The sequence below is a fragment of the Musca vetustissima genome, unplaced genomic scaffold, assembly GCF_032173495.1.
Source record: "Musca vetustissima isolate MV318-11 ecotype Yass unplaced genomic scaffold, APGP_CSIRO_Mvet_v1 utg13690, whole genome shotgun sequence".
Taxonomy (NCBI): domain Eukaryota; kingdom Metazoa; phylum Arthropoda; class Insecta; order Diptera; family Muscidae; genus Musca; species Musca vetustissima.
Window position 1 is genome coordinate 79,190 of NW_026880195.1, and position 21,129 is coordinate 100,318.

Here is a 21,129-nt window from a genome sequence, read left to right on the forward strand (position 1 = left end):
TAATTTTAAATTTAGGCCCAAGTCAAAAATATATATATTCTTTGATTTTATGAATTTTATTTTTTAATCTTCATTGTATGCTGTCAAAATCTTATTGTACGATGTCTGTTTACTTTTCTCAGTATTATTGCAAAAGGGAATAAAACGGCTTACTCTCTGAAATGAAAAATGTTGCTCAAAAAGTCGTTTTCTTGAAAAAAAGTAGCAAAGAAAAGTAAATTTGCCAATACGTAAGTAAGAATTTCCAAAACTACCTCCATATCTCAGCCCTATAGACCAATTCTGACGCAACCAAAATCTAGCTCCATACTAAATTTTGGTATCATTTATTAACCTTTGTGCAATTGTTATAATTATTTCGAAAAGAATTCAAATATAGGTTCCCCAAATCCAAATTTAGTACCACTTAGTATACATTAATATAAGTTTGCATAAATACCTATTTTAACAATCATAAGAACGAATTTCAATAACATTTCACATACCACAAACTTAACTCAAAATTTCAGGGTTATGTCGGTTCACCTAAATCCAATTTGTATGAGATTTAGTACCACTTAGTACACATAAGTACAAATTTCCATTACTGCCTATATCATGCAATCCAATCTAATTACCCACTTTCAAGATTCCAGCTCTATCGGTTCACTCTTAATCCAAATTTAGTGCCATTTAATAGACATTTCCAAAACTTCCTACATACCCAAATCCAACACCTCAACAGTGATCCACATGTCAAAATTCCAGATCTATCGGTTCAGCTAAATCCGAATTAGGTACCATTTAGTACACATTAGTACGAATTTCCAAAACTACATACTACCTACATACCCCACTACTACACCCCAACAATGTTCCTTACTCCAAATTTCAGGATCCCAGCCTGATCGGTTCACCCAAATTCGAATTTTACCAATTATAGTACGATTTAGTACTTTTCGTACACATAAGTAGAAAATTTCAAAAACTATATATCAAATTTCAGTGTTCCAGCTCCTTTTGTACCAATTAAAATATGTACCAAATATAGTAACATATAGTACGTTTCGTATACATGAGTACGCGATTTCAAACTCACCTCCATATATCGAACCTACTTCTCAACCTTAATTCGCATTCTATATTTCAAGTTTTTAGCTTTATCCATTCACATGCTACGAACTTTATTCACACAAACAAAATTTAGAACATATTAGTACTTTTCGGATACTTAAAGTTCGAATGTCAGAAAAAAACCCTTTGCTATATCTATTCTACACTCCATCAATAATTCTCAATCCAAATTCCAGAGTTCTAGCTCAACCGGTTCGCCAAATACAAATGGTACCACATTTAGTACATTCCGGGCCGTTGTAACCAATATTTGTAAAACCAATATTTCGATGAGGCACATTTCTGCCTGAGGGTATAAAAAAAACAGTAATATATGATTTTTTAAATAAATCCTTAATTTAGCCAATACACTTTATTCATTATTGAATTTAAAATTCAAAATTATTACAAAACTAAATACTGATACAATAAAACTTGTACAAAAAAATCAATAGTCTTTCTTTCTAAAATATATTTTAGTATTGTTACGAAGCCATAACTTCCACATTTGGCGATTTGACAGGTGGCAAAATCGTCTCTTGATCTTTCACTGTCACGTTGGAATCGGGAGGCTCTTGAATGTTGGCCTTTTCTTCTGTTTCACGTTCTTGTGCGATGTTGACATACTTTCGTTCATAATTGTCTTCATTAAACCATTCCTTGTGAGATTCCAAATAACTGTAATTATAATAATACAGTGTTAGTATTAATAAAATCAAATTAGAAAACACACAAATGTTTGTGGTAAACCTCATTCAATAAAAACGCGATTTAAATTGACAATTACAGAATTATTTGGCAATAATTCCAATGATGTTATTTCTTCTCTTATCGTAACAAAAACACTCAGAATTATTGTCAAAAACCAAAACAAGTTGAAATAATTGATCATTTTGGATCTTTTTGTTTGGAAAACACTTGACTTGTCCAATGAACAGCTACTAAAAGACTACATAGCAATTGTCAAAAATAAAAAGAGAAATGTATAATTGCAGGTAAACGTATCAGCAATTGACAGTCTGATAAGAATTTCAGTAAATCCACCAGTTGCGCAAATACACGTCGTCGCACTCGAAAATATTTAATAAACATATCGTATGTACTTCCACACAAATACTTACTTCACAAATGTATCCAAATGTTGTAGAATTATTTTCAATTTTTCATCACTCATTGTGGATGCATTTAGAAATTCTGGGAGTTTAACTATACAATGGAGGTAATGGAGAAAATGTATTAAATGTAAGGCCGTATAATTTATAATCAGACTGTTTCATTACGTACCTATAAGTCTGGCTAAATGTGGTGCTCCGAATATCATGGAGGGTGCCGAGGGGGCTTTTGATGGTAATATACGCCATGATAAGACATTTTGTAAAAAATCACGTATCTGTGGTGAAATGGGTGCCAGGGATTTCAAATGATTTAATCCAGATGCCGGAATATTGGTATTTAATGGTGTAGCTGCACCCGCATTCGTGCTAGCAATACTGGCCAAACAATTCTCCAATGTAAAATCGCATTCTTCGCTGCGATGTGATCTCAATTTTCTACGTTGTGGTTGTTCTTCTTGTGGTGTTGTTGTTGGGTTTGGATTGCTGGAAGCGTCTGTTGTATTTGTTGAGTTCTGCTGTTGTGCTTCACCACTGGGATTTTCTAATGGCACATTGGATGCGGACGAAGTCACATTACTTGAGGAGCTAGCATTTGTTGCATCGTTTGTATCATTTTTAATGTTGAACCATTCAAGGGAAAAGGCAGGTGCCGGGACATATGTGAATGAATTTAAGTTCTCTTTCGACAAATATGACAATGCATACTCCCTTTCCTCCTTGTACAGCAAATAATCAGCAATGGTAAAATCGAAATATATACGCAAGCCATCGGCAACTTCTTTTAGTAAAGCAACGCTGAAATTAAAAAATATAAGTATATGTATATATATGAGCGTCAAGAGATAACCGTTCTAAATTATTATATGCGATTTTTACTGGACCCTGAGATTAGGAAAGTTCTAGTTGACTAGTATTGAGAAGAATACTAGTTGGATTTCCTATAACCTAGTGAAAACAAGTGATGTTATACGGAAAAGCTGAATATTCAATTCAAACATTGGGGGAGAGTTCGATAAGAAAAACATGTGAAAAAAGCTTAAATTCGTCCATCCCATAAAAAGTGGACCTATACCGACATTTCAAAAACCGATTTTTGTAAATCATAATGTACACCAAATACAAATTTCAGCAATTTTTAATTGACATTTTCCTAAAACCACCAAAAAGTGGACCGATATTGGCAACGCATGATAGGGTGCAACATCCCCAAAACACTGCAATTTAGAGAGGGCACAATTATATGAGGCCATCACCAACGTACCCAGGTTTTATTTCGGGGAGTTGGGTGAAGCTTCTGGTTCAACATGAAAATTATCATTGCAGAAAAAAATCTGGCGGAAAATTCGGCCAAAACACCCAAAAACTAAAAATTGGAGAGGGCACCGTTACATAGGGGTTACCAGAAATAGTGGACCTATATTTAAAATTTTTAGTGGAGAAATTTGGTACCCAATTAGAACCCAATTTCAAAGAATTCGGTTGATTTTTTTCAACCGAATTTAACCCAATATACCGAAAATTTCAGGGTACCCTTATATGGGAGCTATGCCTAAACGTGGACCGACACAGCCCATCTTCGAACTTGACCTGACTGCAGACAAAAACGACTCTATGCAAAATTTTGGCGATCTATCCCAATTCGTTCAGAGGCTAGAGTGATTACAACAGACAGACGGACATGCTTAGATCGTCATAGACTTTTACGCCCATCAAAAATATATGAGTTGGTAATGATTATTTCCATGAATTACAAACGGAAAATCAAAATTAATATAAAAAATTATCAACAATGGCACTAAAGACAATTCTTCTGTCGACTTAGACGACATTTTGGAGAATATACAAAAGTTTTCAGGAAAACGATTCTGACTTAGATATAGTTCTCATATAATTTTGTCCAATGGTGAACACAAATCCAAAATGGGCATGGTATTCTTCCTAATAACTTACGTTGATATAATTTTTTCAACATCCTTTTCCTTTTTATCAGTGGCCCGTTGTTGTACAGCACGTCGTCGTGTTGGGCCCTCTGGTTGATTGTTTGCGAAAACCATTTTCAAAGCTGTTTGCTTGACAAATTTCTCCAATATCGAAACAGCTGGATTTCGGGATGGTAATGCATGGTGTTTTCCATATTTTACAATCATGTCATGGTCATATTCCAAATATTGTCGCAAACGTTCACTAATACGTAACATAACGCGGTCCTCATCGTGAAAACTTTCGATGGAACTGCAACATGAGTCGGTTTCATCTGAAATGCACGGCAATGAAATTTGGTTTATGTAACATGAAAGCAGCGAGACACAAATATATAATGACAGTCTATTAGTTATTATAATGATAAAATACACCAACAAATAACGCCACAGAATATACGAAATAAATTGTTTAAAGTTCACCAAGCATTGTATTTTTTTTTCTTTTGAATGCCAATGCGGTTTAGTAGATAAAATTTTAATCGCACTGTAAATTATTTTATGTATTTCTATTTTCTGTTTTTTGTTGGCTTATTTAATACATAAAATATCACTTTGTTTTACTTTTATAGGTACAATTTAATGTCCCAATTTTCATGTACATTTTAGCGTCATTTGCTTTACATTGTCAGATGCCAATAGAGTAACGATATCAACATTTATCTACGTAAAACATAAAACTGTTGGGTGTTTTGTATTTGTTCTTGCACTGAATGCAGATGTTTTTTTTCGAAATATTTAGGGGGTGTGTTACGCCTGGTGCTTACTTTCGTTTTGTTTCAGCACATATATACTACATATATACTATTTTTGTTGTGGTATATACTATTTTGTTGTGCGCACATTGACCCACATTTCTATGCCCCAAACAAACGGTTGGTATGTTGTTGAAAAATAAGGACAATGCTCTGCTAGTGTTGTTTCATCAACCACCACCACAATCATGCCAGCCAACAATACTCACCATCTTTCATCGAATAGCCTTCATTTTTCTCGAATGTACTGCCAGAACTAAAATTATCCTCTGATAAACCGCGTGGACGAAGTTTGTTGGGCGATGTACTTGCATCAGCGGAATCTTCCGAATTAATGGATGTTGTTTTGCGTGACCTCTTCTTATTTTTGTGTTCTTTGCGATATAAATATGCTCCTCTAAAAATAGAAAATAATTATCATGTAATGAATAATTTTCTAAAAAAAGTAGAGTCGTCTGTGAAGCCTTTCTACTTACAACTGTAGTTGGGCCTTTTCTGCTAAGTCTCTTTGAAGTTGTCGATTTTCTTCGGTGTCCTTTAGAACATAATCCGCACTGACTTTGCGGTCCCATGAACTACTCCAACCTTGAAAATGAACTTTGTATTGAATGTGTTTACGACCTCGTTTATCTTTGATTTCGTATGTTCCTAAAATCTGTAACAAATAAAAATAAAAAATGCTGAACCATTAAAAAATCTACACATTTAGCGAAATATTGATCTTAGCTTTAAGTATGTATACCGATACGGACATATCTCAACTAGCTGAGTTGATCTAGACATGTAATTTGTAAACACGACACAGGCCACAGATATAGACCAATCTTCACCAAATTTTGCATGTAGTATAAGTTATGGCCAATGAATACCCCTACTGCTTTTGGTAAAAATGGGTTAATATTTAGGGGATGAAATGAACCAAAAACTTTTTTCTATGATTTTCTGGTCTAAACGACGTGAATTTTTACATGGCGAAGGGGATCGGGCAAAACAATAAACATGCCTGTTTTGATAAAGGTCGGTCAATATTGGGTTGGGTCAAATGGATCCTGACTTTTATGTGAAAAATGACAAAATTATAATTCAAATTTTGTATATATTAGCGTATATATTTACCCCTGAAGGACATAGATCCGAGAAGTTTATATTGGAAAAGGTCAACCAAGTGGAGTGGTCGGTAAAAGTAAAAATTGCTGTACACAAATTCAATTACCCTATTGTAAATACTTACAATAGGCGGAGACTCTCTGCAATGTAATTTTTGGCTGATATAGGCTGTCTGAAATAACTGAAACCTTTGCACACTGTTTTTAAAACATGTTTTACAAATGACACTGCAGCAACATTACTGAATCTCGTTTCTTGTTTTAGATGTTCAGAGTTAAAAGAGATTTCTTTGAATGCTAAATACTATAGCTCTCAGACCATACAATCCGCTATATTTCACATTCTTATATTTACTATTCGAAGAAAGGAGCAAATTTGACGTTAAGCTTAGGGACATAATTAATGTATTATAGATTCTTTTGATGAAATTATTAATATACGATGCAAAATTGTTCAACATGATGCTATAGTTTTTTGCGTATTTTATTTCATAGTCTGAAATCCGTCAAATTCACGGATCACGTAAACCTAGTGTTAAAGAAGATTTTTTTATTCCAAACTTTAACCACAGCATTGCCTTAATAAATTTTAAAAGGCACGAGAAAATGCAAGCGTTTCAGAATTTGGACACCCATATGCCTATATGTAGTAAAAATTTTAAAATGATACAGGAACATGCCCTATACCCCTTGTCCGAACAATAAATTCATTTATGATTTTAAATTGCTCATTTTTTTATAAAGGTATGAAATTATTATAAGAGAAATGGTATTTTTTCAAGTCTTCGGATTCCTATGAGAAAAGCTAAACACATACATTAGGACCACGGATATATATACATCAAAAAAAAAAAATCGAGACTTTTGTTGTTATTAAGCGTGGTTTTCTTATATGAATGTATTTTATATAATAAACTGTTTTCGTATATGGGTGAATCATTTTCTTATGTCTTATAGGTATAAGATGTTCTTATATCCGTGGTCTACTATACTTCATTATAGGTACATTAAAATCGGATCGAGCTAATGCATAAATACAAATATTTTAAGTTCCACCCTAGTTTATTATTTTTAAAAAAATAATGCAATAAGTTAAATTTATTGATACTTATAAACATACAATGCAATAACAATAAAATATAGAAACATATAAGGCCCACTTTAAACTATAATGTATTGTTTTAATTTTAATGCTTTGTGTATATTTATTAATTCTCTCATGTCCGAAATCCTGCAACTTCCATGTAGAAACAATTCCATACATATCAACACATTACCTTTGAGTCATACAAGACTTTGGCTTTGGAAGCGTCCGGTTCATAACAAAGAACTTTTTCACCTTTTTCGAAATACCGAGATCTTGGACCACGTGTTGATACCATCTCGGGATGTTTCAACAAATTTTATTTCACTTAATTTCAAAACAAATGTACTACAAAATTTATCTTCTTTTGAGGACAAAGCCGCCGCCGAGAAATTTCGAGTAGAAAAACAACAACAAACATTTGATAAAAACACAAACACTGCAGAAAACCAAGACCAGCTGTTTAATGCTTCTTCTTGAATATTCTCTTTGGCATGGTTTGCAAAAGCATGCTCTCTCTCTCTTTTGCCACCCTTCCAATGTGAATTTTCGAGAGCATTTTGTGTTTTGTTGATAAACAAACATCTGCTACAGTTTGATAGTCATTGGAAGAAAAATGTTTGGTCGTTGTTAAGGGGAGTTTGTCGACACTATTGAATTTAAATAAAATGTGAAACTACATACATATGGATACATGTGCGTGTGTATGAATGAATGTACATATTTAATAATGAACGTCATTATCAATTGTTTTTTTTATACGCACATTCTTGATTAAGTTTTGTCAACTAAACCGCAACTACATACAATACTATTTATGGGAAAGGAATTATGTTCGGGGTATTTCTGGATAACAATGTATATATTTTTATACATGTGTGTTTTAGAGGGAAAATCCCAGAAAAATCAGCATTGTGCAATTATGCTATTCGTATATTTGAATATATGTATGCACGCAATGTGTGCATTATATTGATGTATACTTCGTCCCAGAATCCTAGCAACGATTGTTGACATAAATTTTGTTGTGCATGTTTTCTGCACAATATAATTCTAATACAGATATGTTCTTTTAAAGACATAATAACCATCTACTCAGAAAATTATTCATTTCTTTGCCATCGAATATAGTAAGGGGTTCCAATCGAACGCAAATCTAAATTGGGGTCGATCGCTACTTTAAATCGGTGTAATGGCTATTTACATCCATCCTCAGAGACAAAACTCGTTTTTAACTTAATGATGACATGTACCCGTGCTAGAAATAGCTTTGTCGAATAGCTACGTCAAATCATTAGTCTATGCGGAGCACCTTATTCTCTTCACAGCCATGGGCTGTGGTCGAGATTTGGCTCCCAGAGGTTGACCCAGCTGACGCTGGCGCCTGCTTTTTACAGGCTATCCTTCGACAGTCCCTTACTCTCAGTTTTCGTGGATGATAGTGTCAGCGCTCAGTTTATCTTAGGGGGTGCTGATGGCTCAGACGTCCAATCCACCAACGTGGTGGTAGTTTAGGAAACCTTTCAATCAATAAGTCCCTCGCAATATCACTCGGATAGTTACTGGAGAACTTCGGAATAGATTTGTGGTCCCTCTTGATCAAAAGGAACTTCTTATCCGTTATGGAAAATCGAAAATACAGGAAATTTCCAGTAATCAAAAATGTTTTCTCTTTTCCCTCTGAAAAATTTTACCACGGCGGCAGACAAATGATCGTCATGACATTTCAATATTGAGTCACTGCATATCATTAATACTATTGAGTTGTTGCTTAAGAAAAATTGGCTATAGTTTAATATACATTTTAATTCCCAGATATATTAGCTCATAACCTTTACAATTAATCTGAGGTCTTGACAAAAACCTCTACATTTATATATTAGCAGGTATAGCAAATGTATTTAAAAAAGTTAATATTTTTACAAATTATATTGTGCACTTAAAAAGAGTATGCGATATTGTCGAATAAACAAAAATAAAATATGAACATCTACATAACGTGATTCACACGTTTCCAAATTGAAATCACACCAGTACGCTTTACTTGCTAATATCAAATGAACTCATCTATTTGATGATTTATTTATTAATATGGAAATATAATTTATTTATAATAAATTTTATACATACGTATGTACATATTTATTCATGTATGAAAGGGCATCGTTTCTACAATGTTCCCAAAATTGCCGGCTGTAATGGCCCACCCCAAAACAAGAGAGCATTACCACTAGCACTCGTTTGCTCTGTAATTACAATAAAAATGTATTTGCATTTTATTCATAAATTAAATTATTCATGAAAAATGCAGAAATCTCCAGTAAATGACTACATAGTATATTCATGTTGTTTATCATATAAGAATTTATTGATTTTTATTATATTTGCAACAAATTGCCGAAAAAGTCGCATAGAAAGAAAGAGTGAGAGAGAGACAGTTGCAGAGTAGTGTGAGTAATGTGCTCTTGAAAATTCGAGACCATATGTTTATTAATGCCCCACACACAGTTTGAATAGCACCGTTTGATGATAAATGCAACCCTGTAAATTTTGTTGGCAATTTATTATTTTTATTCTTTTAATTAAAAAATAAATTAAACCACATTAATTATCACTTAAACAACTTTAAAAATAATAATTTACACCATAATTAAATATTATATATCCTAAAATTGTACTACAAACACCCCAATTGAACAACAATACCCACAAACTCAACCATATGATGGCTGTCAGTGTCGACGGAAGTCCGGGTAGTTTGTTCCAGAACATTCTAGTGTTTTCATGCATTCATTCAACTGTGTATAAATTCGGTTGCAAGCGTGTACCCGGCATTAGTCTTGTAACAGAACTTGAGCAAAACGTGACAAAGGCAAACAGCCAAACCAAGAAAAGAGGAACAAAGTCAAAAATTCTTTGATAGAACACACGGTGCATAGAAACAGTGATCTTTGATTGCGAAAGAGAAATTATTTTAAAGAAAAGAAAAAGTAATTTTTAAAATTACAACACATATTTCTGAATTCTTGTAAAATAATACAAAAACACACAGCAAAGGTACGTAAAATATTGCCGGGATTGCACAATTTCAAAATAAAAACTGGAATATAGCATCAGTGATTTACAAAGGTCGAAGTTTAAATTTAGTGGAAATTGCAAAAAATGCTTAGAATTCAAAAGACGCTTTTTTGTGGATTATGAAATAATTAAAACAACTTCCATCAAAACTAAAACAAAAAAGTGAAATTGATTTGAATCCCAAATCAATTTTCTTGTGTAATTCATAATTTTTAATGGTGACTCATGTGTCGCTAAAATATGGGTATAGAAGATTTTCATTTTTTTTTTCCAAAACACCCCCTATATTCTATAGATTTAGGGCAAGGTTATTTTGTAATGGAAACAGATTTTACCAGCATACATATTATATTCTAAAAAATCCAATAAGATTATTTAAATTTCCTCTCGTATTTATTTTTATTATATGTTGTAAATCCCAAACATGGCCCATTAGATCTTCAAATTTTTTACCAAGAAATTTAATTTTTTTTAATCTTTTTTAATCCCCCACCCTTTTTCAAAACCACATTTCACTAACCCCCACGTGTTTTTTTTTTCTTCCTCTTCATTCCAGATGCCAGAAGAAGTTGAAACATTCGCTTTCCAAGCTGAGATTGCTCAGCTGATGTCATTGATCATCAACACATTCTATTCCAACAAAGAAATCTTCTTGCGTGAATTGATTTCCAACGCTTCCGATGCCTTGGATAAAATCCGCTATGAATCATTGACCGATCCCTCGAAATTGGATTCTGGCAAGGAATTATATATCAAATTGATACCCAACAAGACTGCTGGTACCTTGACAATCATCGATACCGGTATTGGTATGACCAAATCTGATTTGGTCAACAATTTGGGTACCATTGCCAAGTCTGGCACAAAGGCTTTCATGGAAGCGTTGCAGGCTGGCGCTGATATTTCTATGATTGGTCAATTTGGTGTTGGTTTCTACTCTGCCTACTTGGTTGCCGACAAAGTCACCGTCACCTCAAAACACAACGATGACGAACAATACGTTTGGGAATCATCTGCCGGTGGCTCTTTCACAGTGCGTGCCGACAACTCTGAACCATTGGGTCGCGGTACCAAGATTGTTTTGTACATCAAGGAAGATCAGACTGATTACTTGGAAGAGAGCAAGATCAAGGAGATTGTAAACAAACACTCTCAGTTCATTGGCTACCCCATCAAATTGCTCGTCGAGAAGGAACGTGACCAAGAAGTTTCCGACGATGAGGGTGACGATGAAAAGAAGGAAGAAGAAAAGAAGGATATGGAAACCGACGAACCAAAGATCGAAGATGTTGGTGAAGATGAAGATGCCGACAAGAAGGACAAGGATGGCAAAAAGAAGAAGACCGTCAAGGTTAAGTACACCGAAGATGAAGAATTGAACAAGACCAAGCCAATCTGGACTCGCAATCCCGATGATATCTCTCAAGCCGAATACGGTGAATTCTACAAATCCCTCACCAACGATTGGGAAGACCATTTGGCCGTCAAGCACTTCTCAGTTGAAGGTCAACTTGAATTCCGTGCTCTGCTCTTCATCCCCCGCCGCACCCCATTCGATCTCTTCGAAAACCAGAAGAAACGCAACAACATAAAATTGTACGTTCGTCGCGTCTTCATCATGGACAACTGTGAAGACCTCATTCCTGAATACTTGAACTTCATCAAGGGTGTCGTCGACTCTGAAGATTTGCCCTTGAACATTTCCCGTGAAATGTTGCAACAGAACAAAGTATTGAAGGTTATCCGCAAGAACTTGGTCAAGAAGACCATGGAATTGATTGAAGAACTCTCCGAAGACAAGGAACTCTACAAGAAGTTCTACGACCAATTCAGCAAGAACTTGAAATTGGGTGTCCATGAAGACAGCAACAACCGCGCTAAGATTTCCGACTTCTTGCGCTTCCACACATCCGCCTCTGGCGATGACTACTGCTCCTTGGGCGATTACGTTTCCCGCATGAAGGAGAACCAGAAACACATCTACTTCATCACTGGTGAATCCAAGGAACAAGTTGCCAACTCTGCCTTCGTTGAACGTGTCAAGGCTCGTGGCTTCGAAGTTGTCTACATGACCGAACCCATTGATGAATACGTCATCCAACACTTGAAGGAATACAAGGGCAAGCAATTGGTCTCTGTCACCAAGGAAGGCTTGGAATTGCCTGAAGATGAAGAAGAAAAGAAGAAGCGTGAAGAGGATAAGGCCAAATTCGAAAACCTCTGCAAGCTCATGAAATCCATCTTGGACAACAAAGTCGACAAAGTCGTCGTTTCCAACCGTTTGGTTGAATCTCCATGCTGTATTGTAACATCACAATTCGGTTGGTCTGCCAACATGGAACGTATCATGAAGGCTCAAGCTTTGCGTGATACCTCCACCATGGGTTACATGGCTGGCAAGAAACACTTGGAAATCAATCCCGATCATCCAATCATCGAGACCTTGCGTCAAAAGGCCGAAGCCGATAAGAACGACAAGGCCGTCAAGGATTTGGTTATCTTGTTGTTCGAGACCTCCCTGCTCTCATCTGGCTTCTCCCTTCAAAGCCCACAGACCCATGCCAGCCGTATCTACCGCATGATCAAGCTTGGTCTCGGTATCGACGAAGACGAACCCATGGCTGCTGAAGAAACACAAAGTGCCGGTGATGCTCCTCCATTGGTCGATGATACCGAAGATGCTTCTCACATGGAAGAAGTCGATTAAATACTTAACCCCCGCCCTTCCTCTTAACGTATAAGTAGCTTTTAAGAGTTTGCCACATACTCGACAGACACAACAGACTGTTGCAAGTAATTCCATGGATGTGTGGAACACATTAATGTAGTAGTTTTGTGTTTCTGGATCCATTTGTGTTGTATAAAATAGAAGAATTGACTTTTTACTCATCATTGCCGCGTTGTAAGCGGTGGGTGCATGTAGCAATGTGCCCCCCATTCATCATCACTCGTACATCTTTCAGTCAAATTCATATTTTATTTAAATTTACTATTTTTTTGTAAGATCGCAGTTTCTAAGGTTTGATTTAAAAAAAAAAACTGAAATAAAATCCAAGCAACTATTTATGGATAACTATAATTTTTATTTTGTTTTATTCATTTAGATGTGTAAGCCCTTATTTAGTGTTTTTTCGTTTTTTTTGTTCGAACTTCAATTACACATTGTATGTAAATTCATTACAATACAAAAGAAGCCAATAAAAATAATCAAATTGTTAAGAACTACATTTTGTAGTTTTTCAATTTCGAGAATTGGGGGGGTACATACTTGATAATACCTAAATAGTGGGTACATATACATTTATGTGATGGAAAACCGTCTGCTCCGTCGATTACAAAATGTTACATCTTACCGGCAAAAGACGATTAGGCCGTTTTTAACTTCCGCTAAATGTCCCTTATCGAAGAGAGTGGTTGGTCAAAGACAGCTTCAAGTGTAACTTTGTATTAAATGTTCAAGTCACTGTTAGAAAGTAGAGTTATGTATCAGACGCCCGAGAATTTACTTAACATTTGTCAAGTTCTTGGTGGGCGAGAATTATTTCAAAGCGTCTACATTTACATATATATGAGGCTGTCCATACTTCCTTTAAAGCATCTTCTATTTTCCCAACAGGACTTCGACAGCTTCAGAAGGATACCCATGTTGTCATGGATAATTTTAACAAGTGAAAAAGCGTTAAGTTTGGCCGGCCGAACTTTGGATACCCTCCACCATAGATATACAGGTACTTGAAATGAAAATATAGGGAACATACCAAAAAGTGGACCTATACAGACATTTCTACAAACCGATTATGTATACCATAATGTACACCAAATACATTATGGTGGAAGCGGCTGTTTCAATATGAAAATTGGTATTGCAGAAAAAATTGTATTAGTACGTTGCTGGAGGCTATACCTTAAGCGGGACCAATGTTGATTACATATGAGGTGCTATGCCTAATTGAGGACTGATATACATCTATTTCGAAATTAATATTTTAGCATCAGATAAATATTAAAAAATACCGAAAATCGTTGGTATCATAATATGGGGCCTAAATGCAGGCTATAGTTCATTATCGAACCTTACGTTCTAGTTTTTTATCTCGATATCCTCCGCAGGTGAAGTAATTACAACAGAGTCTTAGAACAAAACCCAAAACGCGAAATAAATCAGATAATTTTTTTAAAATAAAAAAGGGGGTTAATATCCGTACTACCCTAAAAAGGGGACGAATATTAATAATTTTGGTAGGGAGATTTGTTACCATATACGACTACAAAATACAAAATACCGATAATTGGGAGTACCCATATGTGGGGGCTATCGGAAAAAATTGTCCTATTTTTATAATTTTTTATGGAGCTCGTTTATATGGGAGCTATGCCTAAACGTGGATCGATATATCCCATCTTCGAACTTGACCTGCCTGTAGACAAAATACAACTCTATGCAAAATTTCAACACTCAATCTAAATTCCTTCAGAAGGTACGGTGAATACAACAGACGGACAATGGCTAGATCATCTTCGAAATTTACCCTGATCAAGAATATATATACTTTATAAGGTCGGAAATGAATATTTCGATTAGTTACAAACGGAACGACAAAATAATATATATGATAAATGCAAGAGTAATAAGGGAACTTTGAAGGTAGTCCATATCTCTGGAAGTATGGACTTTTACAAGAAAACCAATTATATCGTTGTTTTAAGGCCAACTGTGGCTAGATATGGTAACAAGTTAAAAATGATCCGAGACTGAAACTTAAACCAGACTTGAGGCAAAAAAGATAAACTTTGTAATTTTGTTTCGAAGTAACTTCTAAAAATCGAGGTGAATCCCTAAACAAAAGCCATTCCATTCAAAACACAAGATATTTGGTCTGTCTTCAATACTGCAAATTTGAATTAAAAAGAATACCACATATAAGCTGATTGTTCATTGCTGGAAAGTACAGATAAGAGTGGTGCACAAGTTTTTTTTAGTTTTAATTTCACTTCCTTTATTATACCATAAATATTATATATAAAAATGCCCTGTTGTTCTACGAAACATTCATTTTTTATTTAGGGGAAAACTTATGAGTCAATTTCTTTTTGAATCAGTTCTTTAATAGCTTCCATTGTCGTTACACCTTTACTAACCATAACAATTTTGTTGCGGGATCGTGAACCTTTATCCAGAGATACGTCGCTTTTTCTTAACTGCAACACTTTCGAGAGGTATTTCACTAATTCAGCATTTGCTTCTCCTTCACTGGGTGGTGCTGCTCTGTAAATGAAATTCGTTAAATATCTCCATTATTGAAAAATTAATTATTCTTACATTTGGACTCCAACTCCTTCGGTTGAGATGTCGGTTATACCGTTGTTTTTAGCTCCCGGTTTTGCCAAAATCCGTATGCATATATTGCCATTTTTGTCCGTCTGTATGGGATCATCATTTGGAACAGATGTTTGTGTTGTTGGTGCTGCTGCTGACTTTTTGCTCTTTCCTTTGGACATGGCGGATGCTGATATTTGGAAAAATCTTCGCATGTATTCTCGGAATGGATGTGGAGAAACTACGAAGGAATCGTGGTGCTTTTTGTTTGTTTACATTTGTCAAGCGCTATATGGTCGCCAAGGCATATCAGCTGTTTTACAAGTTTACATTATTAGGTGTGTTCGTTTATTAAATAATTTGTACAATGGCCCAGTAATAAGGCCAGATGATTTCATCCGAACTGCAAAAATGCTTTCAATTTTGACATAATCGCATGGAGACGTAAACAAATCAAGTGAAAAAGGTGTTAAGTTCGGCCGTGGAACATGTGTATAAAATCTTCAAAATACTGCAATTTAGAGGGCAAAGTTATATGAGGCCAGGCCATCACCAAATCAGATAACTATTTCAATAAAAAGGGGGGGTTATATGTAGACTACCACTAAAAGAAGGCAAATATTAATAATTTTTGGGAGAGTGACAATATAAGATTTCAAAAAACTAAATAACAGCGAATTTGGTTGAAAAATGCGTTCAAGAATCTCAAAATAACGAAAATATTGGGAGTATGGCGCCCAATTACATAAAATTGGACGAAACTATATATGGGAGTTATATCTAAATCTAAACCGATTTCAACAAAACTTGACAGATATCAATCTTGATCTAATTCAGAACTCTGTGATAAATTTTGTCTCAATCGGACCAATATAGGGAGTTTGGTGCACATTTAACATAAAATCGGACGTAACTATATGAGAGGTATATCTTAATCTGAACCGATTTTCTCCAATTTCAATAGGGTTCGTCCTTGGGCCAAAGAAGTGACATGTGCCAAATTTCATCCAAATCGTATCATAACTGCGACGTGTACTTTGTACACAAAAATACATGGATAGACGGACGGACCGACGAACGGTCAGGCTGACATACATAAATAGGCATATTCTCAAAAGGAACCATAGGTCCATTTCGATTACTTTTGCCCGTTACAAACATATGCACAAAGACATAATACCCTTCACCACAGTGTGGTGATGGGTACAAAAAAAAAAGATCTGGCAATATTTGTAGCAGACAAATGGCAAATTGATCAGCTGTTATTTTGATCAAAATAGATTTTCGTAGCCCTTTGAATCTTTATTTTGTTTTGCTTTTTATTTTGATTCTCGATCTTTATCGGGAATGTTTCTTCGTTCTACTTGTCGGAAATTTCCAATTTACTTCCTTGTCTTAAAGTTAAATGCAAATAAAAACGAATTTAATACATAGGAATTAATAAATAGAAAAAGTAGATTTACGTTTGTGTGATAATCCCCATCTATACATAAGAGCATACCCATATTGGTATAGAAGTCGAAAGTTATTTCATAATCAAGTTTCATCGTAGTACTCGGAACGGATAACACAGTTGAACGTGTCAATTGCCAATCACTGGAATTATAAACAAAAATCAATCACCTTTTGTTAAGAACAACAGGTGAAAACTAGACGAAAAATATATTAATTTGCATTCGAATTTGGAGGCAGGTAAGCTTTTAATGTACACATTGGTAAAACATCAACTGATCTTATATAATATCTTTACAGGAAGTCGAGAAGAATTTACCGACGATAAAGTGATCCAAAGGAATGCTGCTGCGAAATGCCCTGTCATTTGGCGCCAAAACCTATCAACTTATACCTTTGAATACCACCGTGGTTCAAAATGTTCGCAACATAAGCACTGAACTGGCAGCTGCCCTCCGACCGTTCTATTTTGTAGTTCATCCCGACCTATTTGGTCAACATCCGGAGCAACGAACGGTCAATGAGGAATCATTGAAACAACTCAGTGCACACATGCAAATGATCCAAGAACGTAAATTGTCCATTTTGCGTGAAACGAAAATATTGAAATTCTACATACGTGAAGAAAATGGAGAGGATAGAAGTAAATTTAAATTGATACAACTTACATTGGATAATAGGACGAGAGATCCAAAGACTATAATAACTAAACTACTGGAACTGTGTAATCTGCCAACGGACTATGTTAAGAGTTTAAAATCTACACCTATTGACGATGTTAAACCCAGTGGTGGAGGGGGTTTTGCCGATAATGGTGCTGGATTTAGGGCTAGTCAAGATTATAATTATGGGTCACAATTTGCCGGCTTTGAGAGTTCATATTATAGGGTAAGTAGCTATTGTTTCGGAACAATTGATATAAAGCGTTCCATCGCAATTTTAGAAACTGGAAACTTTAAGGAAATATAGAAATATTTGAAAAAATTTAATGTCAATCGGTCAGACTTAGGGAATTTGTTGTACACCTTATAATTATATGAAGATGTGTGAAGACACACGCTATTTATTATGCTAGTTATTTTGATTCAGACCAAATTGGTTGAATATACAGTAGCGTGCAAATTAATAGCAGTTCAGTACTGCTTCTTAATATAATGTTTTTTAAAATAATGTTAACAGTTGATTTCTTTCTACATTTTTTAAATCGCTATTTTGATGCATACTTTATGCCATAACTACTTAAATAATGAAAATAATCTGAACATTTTTACCGTCATATTTTGTTTGCCTTTCTCCTTTGTTCGCTTGCATAATAATAGCAGTGGTGTAAGGAAACGTGTAAAATCGCGTTAATATTCAAAATTTTAGTTTGTTTTTATGATCAAAATATTTTTGGCTTAAAATAATTTTTAAAAAATCCAAACACGCGGAAAACATTGTACAAAAGAAAAATGAGAACTCATACAAAAATTGATTTCTGAAGGAAAAACTTACAAATTTATGTGTGGTTGGTTGTTCTGCGAAAATGATCTCTAACGGCATAAAGTTGTCTCCCAAACCAGAAACGCGTGTGCGAAATAGAAAAATCTCTCAATTTGATGAAAAAAGAATAATAACAAATAATAACAAACAAATAATCTGCTACGGAATTAAAACAAAAATTTAACCTTGAAGTTCATGCATGTACAATCAGGAGACTCTTGCTGCATCACAATTTGTATGCTAGATCTCCCAGAAAAGTACCTCTACTTAAAAAAATACATACCTTCAAAAGATTAAAATTTGAAAAAGAGCACCTAGATTGGCCTCTGTTTAAGTGGCGTAACTTTTTATGGTCTGCCGAGACCAAAGTGGTTTATAATTTAATTTAAAGAGAACAAAGCAACTATAAATAAGTGAAAAAAATTTTAAATTTATTAAAATGGGACTGTCTTTAGATATAGCCCCCGAATGACTGTTTTAGCTCCCAGAACAAATTTTCCTATCAAAGAAGTTATTAATATGGGTCCAGGGTTCGTCCACCTGTTGAAATCACGATGGAGCTCGCAATATTTAAATTATAGTCCAAATAAAACTGTACAGCCAAATATTCGGTATTTTGGTGATTTTTCAATCGTTATTTGTTATATTGGGCTTCCTACCATAATTATCAATATTGGTTTACTTTTTAGAGAATTACCCATATTACAGCACCTCCCTAATCTGGGCAAGTTTTCAACCAAATTGGCAGAAATTTTAAATTTTGGATTGTCATTGGGTGGTAAATCTTTATGGGTATTTGAATTGTCCTAGGTTGCATTATTTTAGTATTACGATGTTGTGTTGGAAATTGTTTTTATTCTTGGCAGCATAGTCCCTATAATAAAGTTCCCGATCGTTTTGAATCTTCAACTCATAGTGGAGGATATTTTTAAAGATGTTTTTTTATTTATTTCCTCGTTTTCCTTTCAGGCCAAAGAGGAAACTAAAAAATCAATCGACGAATGGATTGCTGAAAATTCGAATTTAGCTAAAAAGCGAGCCAAAGACTTACAACCCCTCAAACGCGATGTCGAAGTTTTACAAAAGGCTGTCATCGAAAATTTAGGACTTAAAGATGCTCGCTATGATTGCGGTTGGAATTTTGAACACTATCGCGGCTGCCTGAAGACTTTAGAACGTTTGGCATCGCTGCACAAAGATCATGTCAAACATTTACGTAATCGCGTTGTGGTCTTTGCTCCATTTACTGGCATTAGCTTAGAGGGACATGTAATGCTATTTACCGGCGATGTTCTCAACAATTGGATTGAATTTATACGCAACATTCCCAAACATGATGCTTTCCTCAAGAAAATACCGCTCTATGAAAATACTCTATCGCAGGTGCTGAGAAAAATTCGAATTGGTCGTCGTAAATTTATGCCAAAACAGCAGGCCGTGGAATATGCCAGTCATTTGAATAAGGTTACAACGACATTGGGTGATTATTTAACTGTTAATAAATTTCCAAAATCATGGCCCGATACACTGACGGAATACGAGATTGTAATTGAATCGGAGGCAGGTCCTCTAATGGTCAGTCCCACGGGACAATTAATAACACCCGCCACCTGTCCCGGCTTTATGCTAGTTGATTTTATAACAACAAATTTAGCGGTAGCAAAAGAACGCATGGCAAAATATCAAGAAGAGAAACATGTGGAACGTGAACTGACAAAACGATGCATTGAAGAAATGAGATTAAAATCACTAACCAAAGATGATTCGATAACGCCTGAAAAAATGATCAACACCCTTAACGACCTACTGAAATGTAATAAAATGCAATTTGCCGACATCGATTTGCACATAGCAAATTATTATTCTGTTCTAACGGATGGTATTGTTTGTATACCATGGGATTTCAATACAAGACGGTAGTATTCAACAATGACAACAAATAATTTTACATTTGGCTATAGATTATCGGAGTCTTTGCAATAAATACAAACCCCCCAAAAACTGTTTATTTTACTAATTTGTTTTTGTTGTGTGCCTTCCATATGTTCAAATTTAAATGTAAAGTGATTTTGTATACAAACGTACATATAGTTAAATAATAATAAAATAATTGTTTTATGAATTTGTCCCCTGTTTATATTATTTTTTATGGGGAGGGTATATTAAATACTGAATTATCAATTATTGCATAGCTTTTTTATTTATACCCTCCACCATAGCATGGAGGGTATATTAATTTGGTTTTTCTCTTTGTAACTCAACGAAATAATCATTTCCGATCTCGTAATGTTGTATAGGATACCTCTAATAAGGATACCCCTGATTTTCGGTATTTTAATTTCTTGACCGCGATTTCAACCAAATTAGCTGTTGTGTACCGCATTTTTCGCCGGAATTCGCTGCAATTTAGTACTTTGATCTCTTATTGGGTAGCCAATCGCTCCACTAAAAATTATAAATATATTTCCACTATTTTCGGGTAGCCCCATATAAGGATACCCCCTAATTTTCGGTATCCTTATATGGGGTTCTTGGGCGCGATTTTCAAAAGAATTCGCTGTAATTTGGTATTTTGTAGTCGTATATGGTAACAAATCTTCCTCCTAAAAATTATTAATATTCGAGAATGAACTATATCTGCCCAATAGGATACCTCGGTATTTTTAATA

At 34.8% G+C, this 21,129-nt stretch overlaps 4 protein-coding genes across 4 annotated transcripts; 2 read left to right on the forward strand and 2 right to left on the reverse strand.

The window, feature by feature from the left end:
* Positions 1 to 1,577: 1,577 nt before the first annotated feature.
* Positions 1,578 to 7,429, reverse strand: LOC133325638 (protein male-specific lethal-3). Its single transcript, XM_061534359.1, has 8 exons — positions 7,325 to 7,429; positions 5,418 to 5,596; positions 5,151 to 5,338; positions 4,158 to 4,461; positions 2,780 to 3,002; positions 2,377 to 2,722; positions 2,214 to 2,298; positions 1,578 to 1,770 (listed from the first exon to the last, which is right to left on the reverse strand). The coding sequence occupies exons 1-8, from the start codon at positions 7,427 to 7,429 to the stop codon at positions 1,578 to 1,580; spliced, it is 1,623 nt and encodes a 540-aa protein (XP_061390343.1).
* Positions 7,430 to 10,738: 3,309 nt separating this feature from the next.
* On the forward strand, positions 10,739 to 12,967 carry LOC133325634 (heat shock protein 83). The gene has a single exon (XM_061534356.1). It carries the CDS (start codon positions 10,766 to 10,768, stop codon positions 12,914 to 12,916), a length of 2,151 nt encoding a protein of 716 aa, XP_061390340.1. The 5' UTR covers positions 10,739 to 10,765; the 3' UTR covers positions 12,917 to 12,967.
* Positions 12,968 to 15,282: 2,315 nt separating this feature from the next.
* On the reverse strand, positions 15,283 to 15,741 carry LOC133325635 (UPF0235 protein C15orf40 homolog). Its single transcript, XM_061534357.1, has 2 exons — positions 15,530 to 15,741; positions 15,283 to 15,475 (listed from the first exon to the last, which is right to left on the reverse strand). The coding sequence occupies exons 1-2, from the start codon at positions 15,739 to 15,741 to the stop codon at positions 15,283 to 15,285; spliced, it is 405 nt and encodes a 134-aa protein (XP_061390341.1).
* A 1,579-nt stretch (positions 15,742 to 17,320) lies between these two features.
* Positions 17,321 to 20,414, forward strand: LOC133325639 (T-cell activation inhibitor, mitochondrial). Its single transcript, XM_061534360.1, has 2 exons — positions 17,321 to 17,866; positions 19,430 to 20,414. Exons 1-2 carry the CDS (start codon positions 17,321 to 17,323, stop codon positions 20,378 to 20,380), a joined length of 1,497 nt encoding a protein of 498 aa, XP_061390344.1. The 3' UTR covers positions 20,381 to 20,414.
* The last annotated feature ends 715 nt before the right edge of the window (positions 20,415 to 21,129 follow it).

Coding starts and splice junctions, on each gene's coding strand:
- LOC133325639 (XM_061534360.1), top strand. CDS start 17,321: ATGCTGCTGCGAAATGCCCTGTCATTTGGCGCCAAAACCTATCAACTT. Junction 17,867..19,429: donor TTGAGAGTTCATATTATAGG/GTAAGTAGCTAT, acceptor TTTTCCTTTCAG/GCCAAAGAGGAAACTAAAAA.
- LOC133325634 (XM_061534356.1), top strand. CDS start 10,766: ATGCCAGAAGAAGTTGAAACATTCGCTTTCCAAGCTGAGATTGCTCAG.
- LOC133325638 (XM_061534359.1), bottom strand. CDS start 7,429: ATGGTATCAACACGTGGTCCAAGATCTCGGTATTTCGAAAAAGGTGAA. Junction 5,339..5,417: donor GAAAAGGCCCAACTACAGTT/GTAAGTAGAAAG, acceptor TTCTATTTTTAG/AGGAGCATATTTATATCGCA. Junction 2,723..2,779: donor ATGCTAGCTCCTCAAGTAAT/GTGACTTCGTCC, acceptor GAAGCACAACAG/CAGAACTCAACAAATACAAC.
- LOC133325635 (XM_061534357.1), bottom strand. CDS start 15,741: ATGCGAAGATTTTTCCAAATATCAGCATCCGCCATGTCCAAAGGAAAG. Junction 15,476..15,529: donor GAAGGAGTTGGAGTCCAAAT/GTAAGAATAATT, acceptor TTTCATTTACAG/AGCAGCACCACCCAGTGAAG.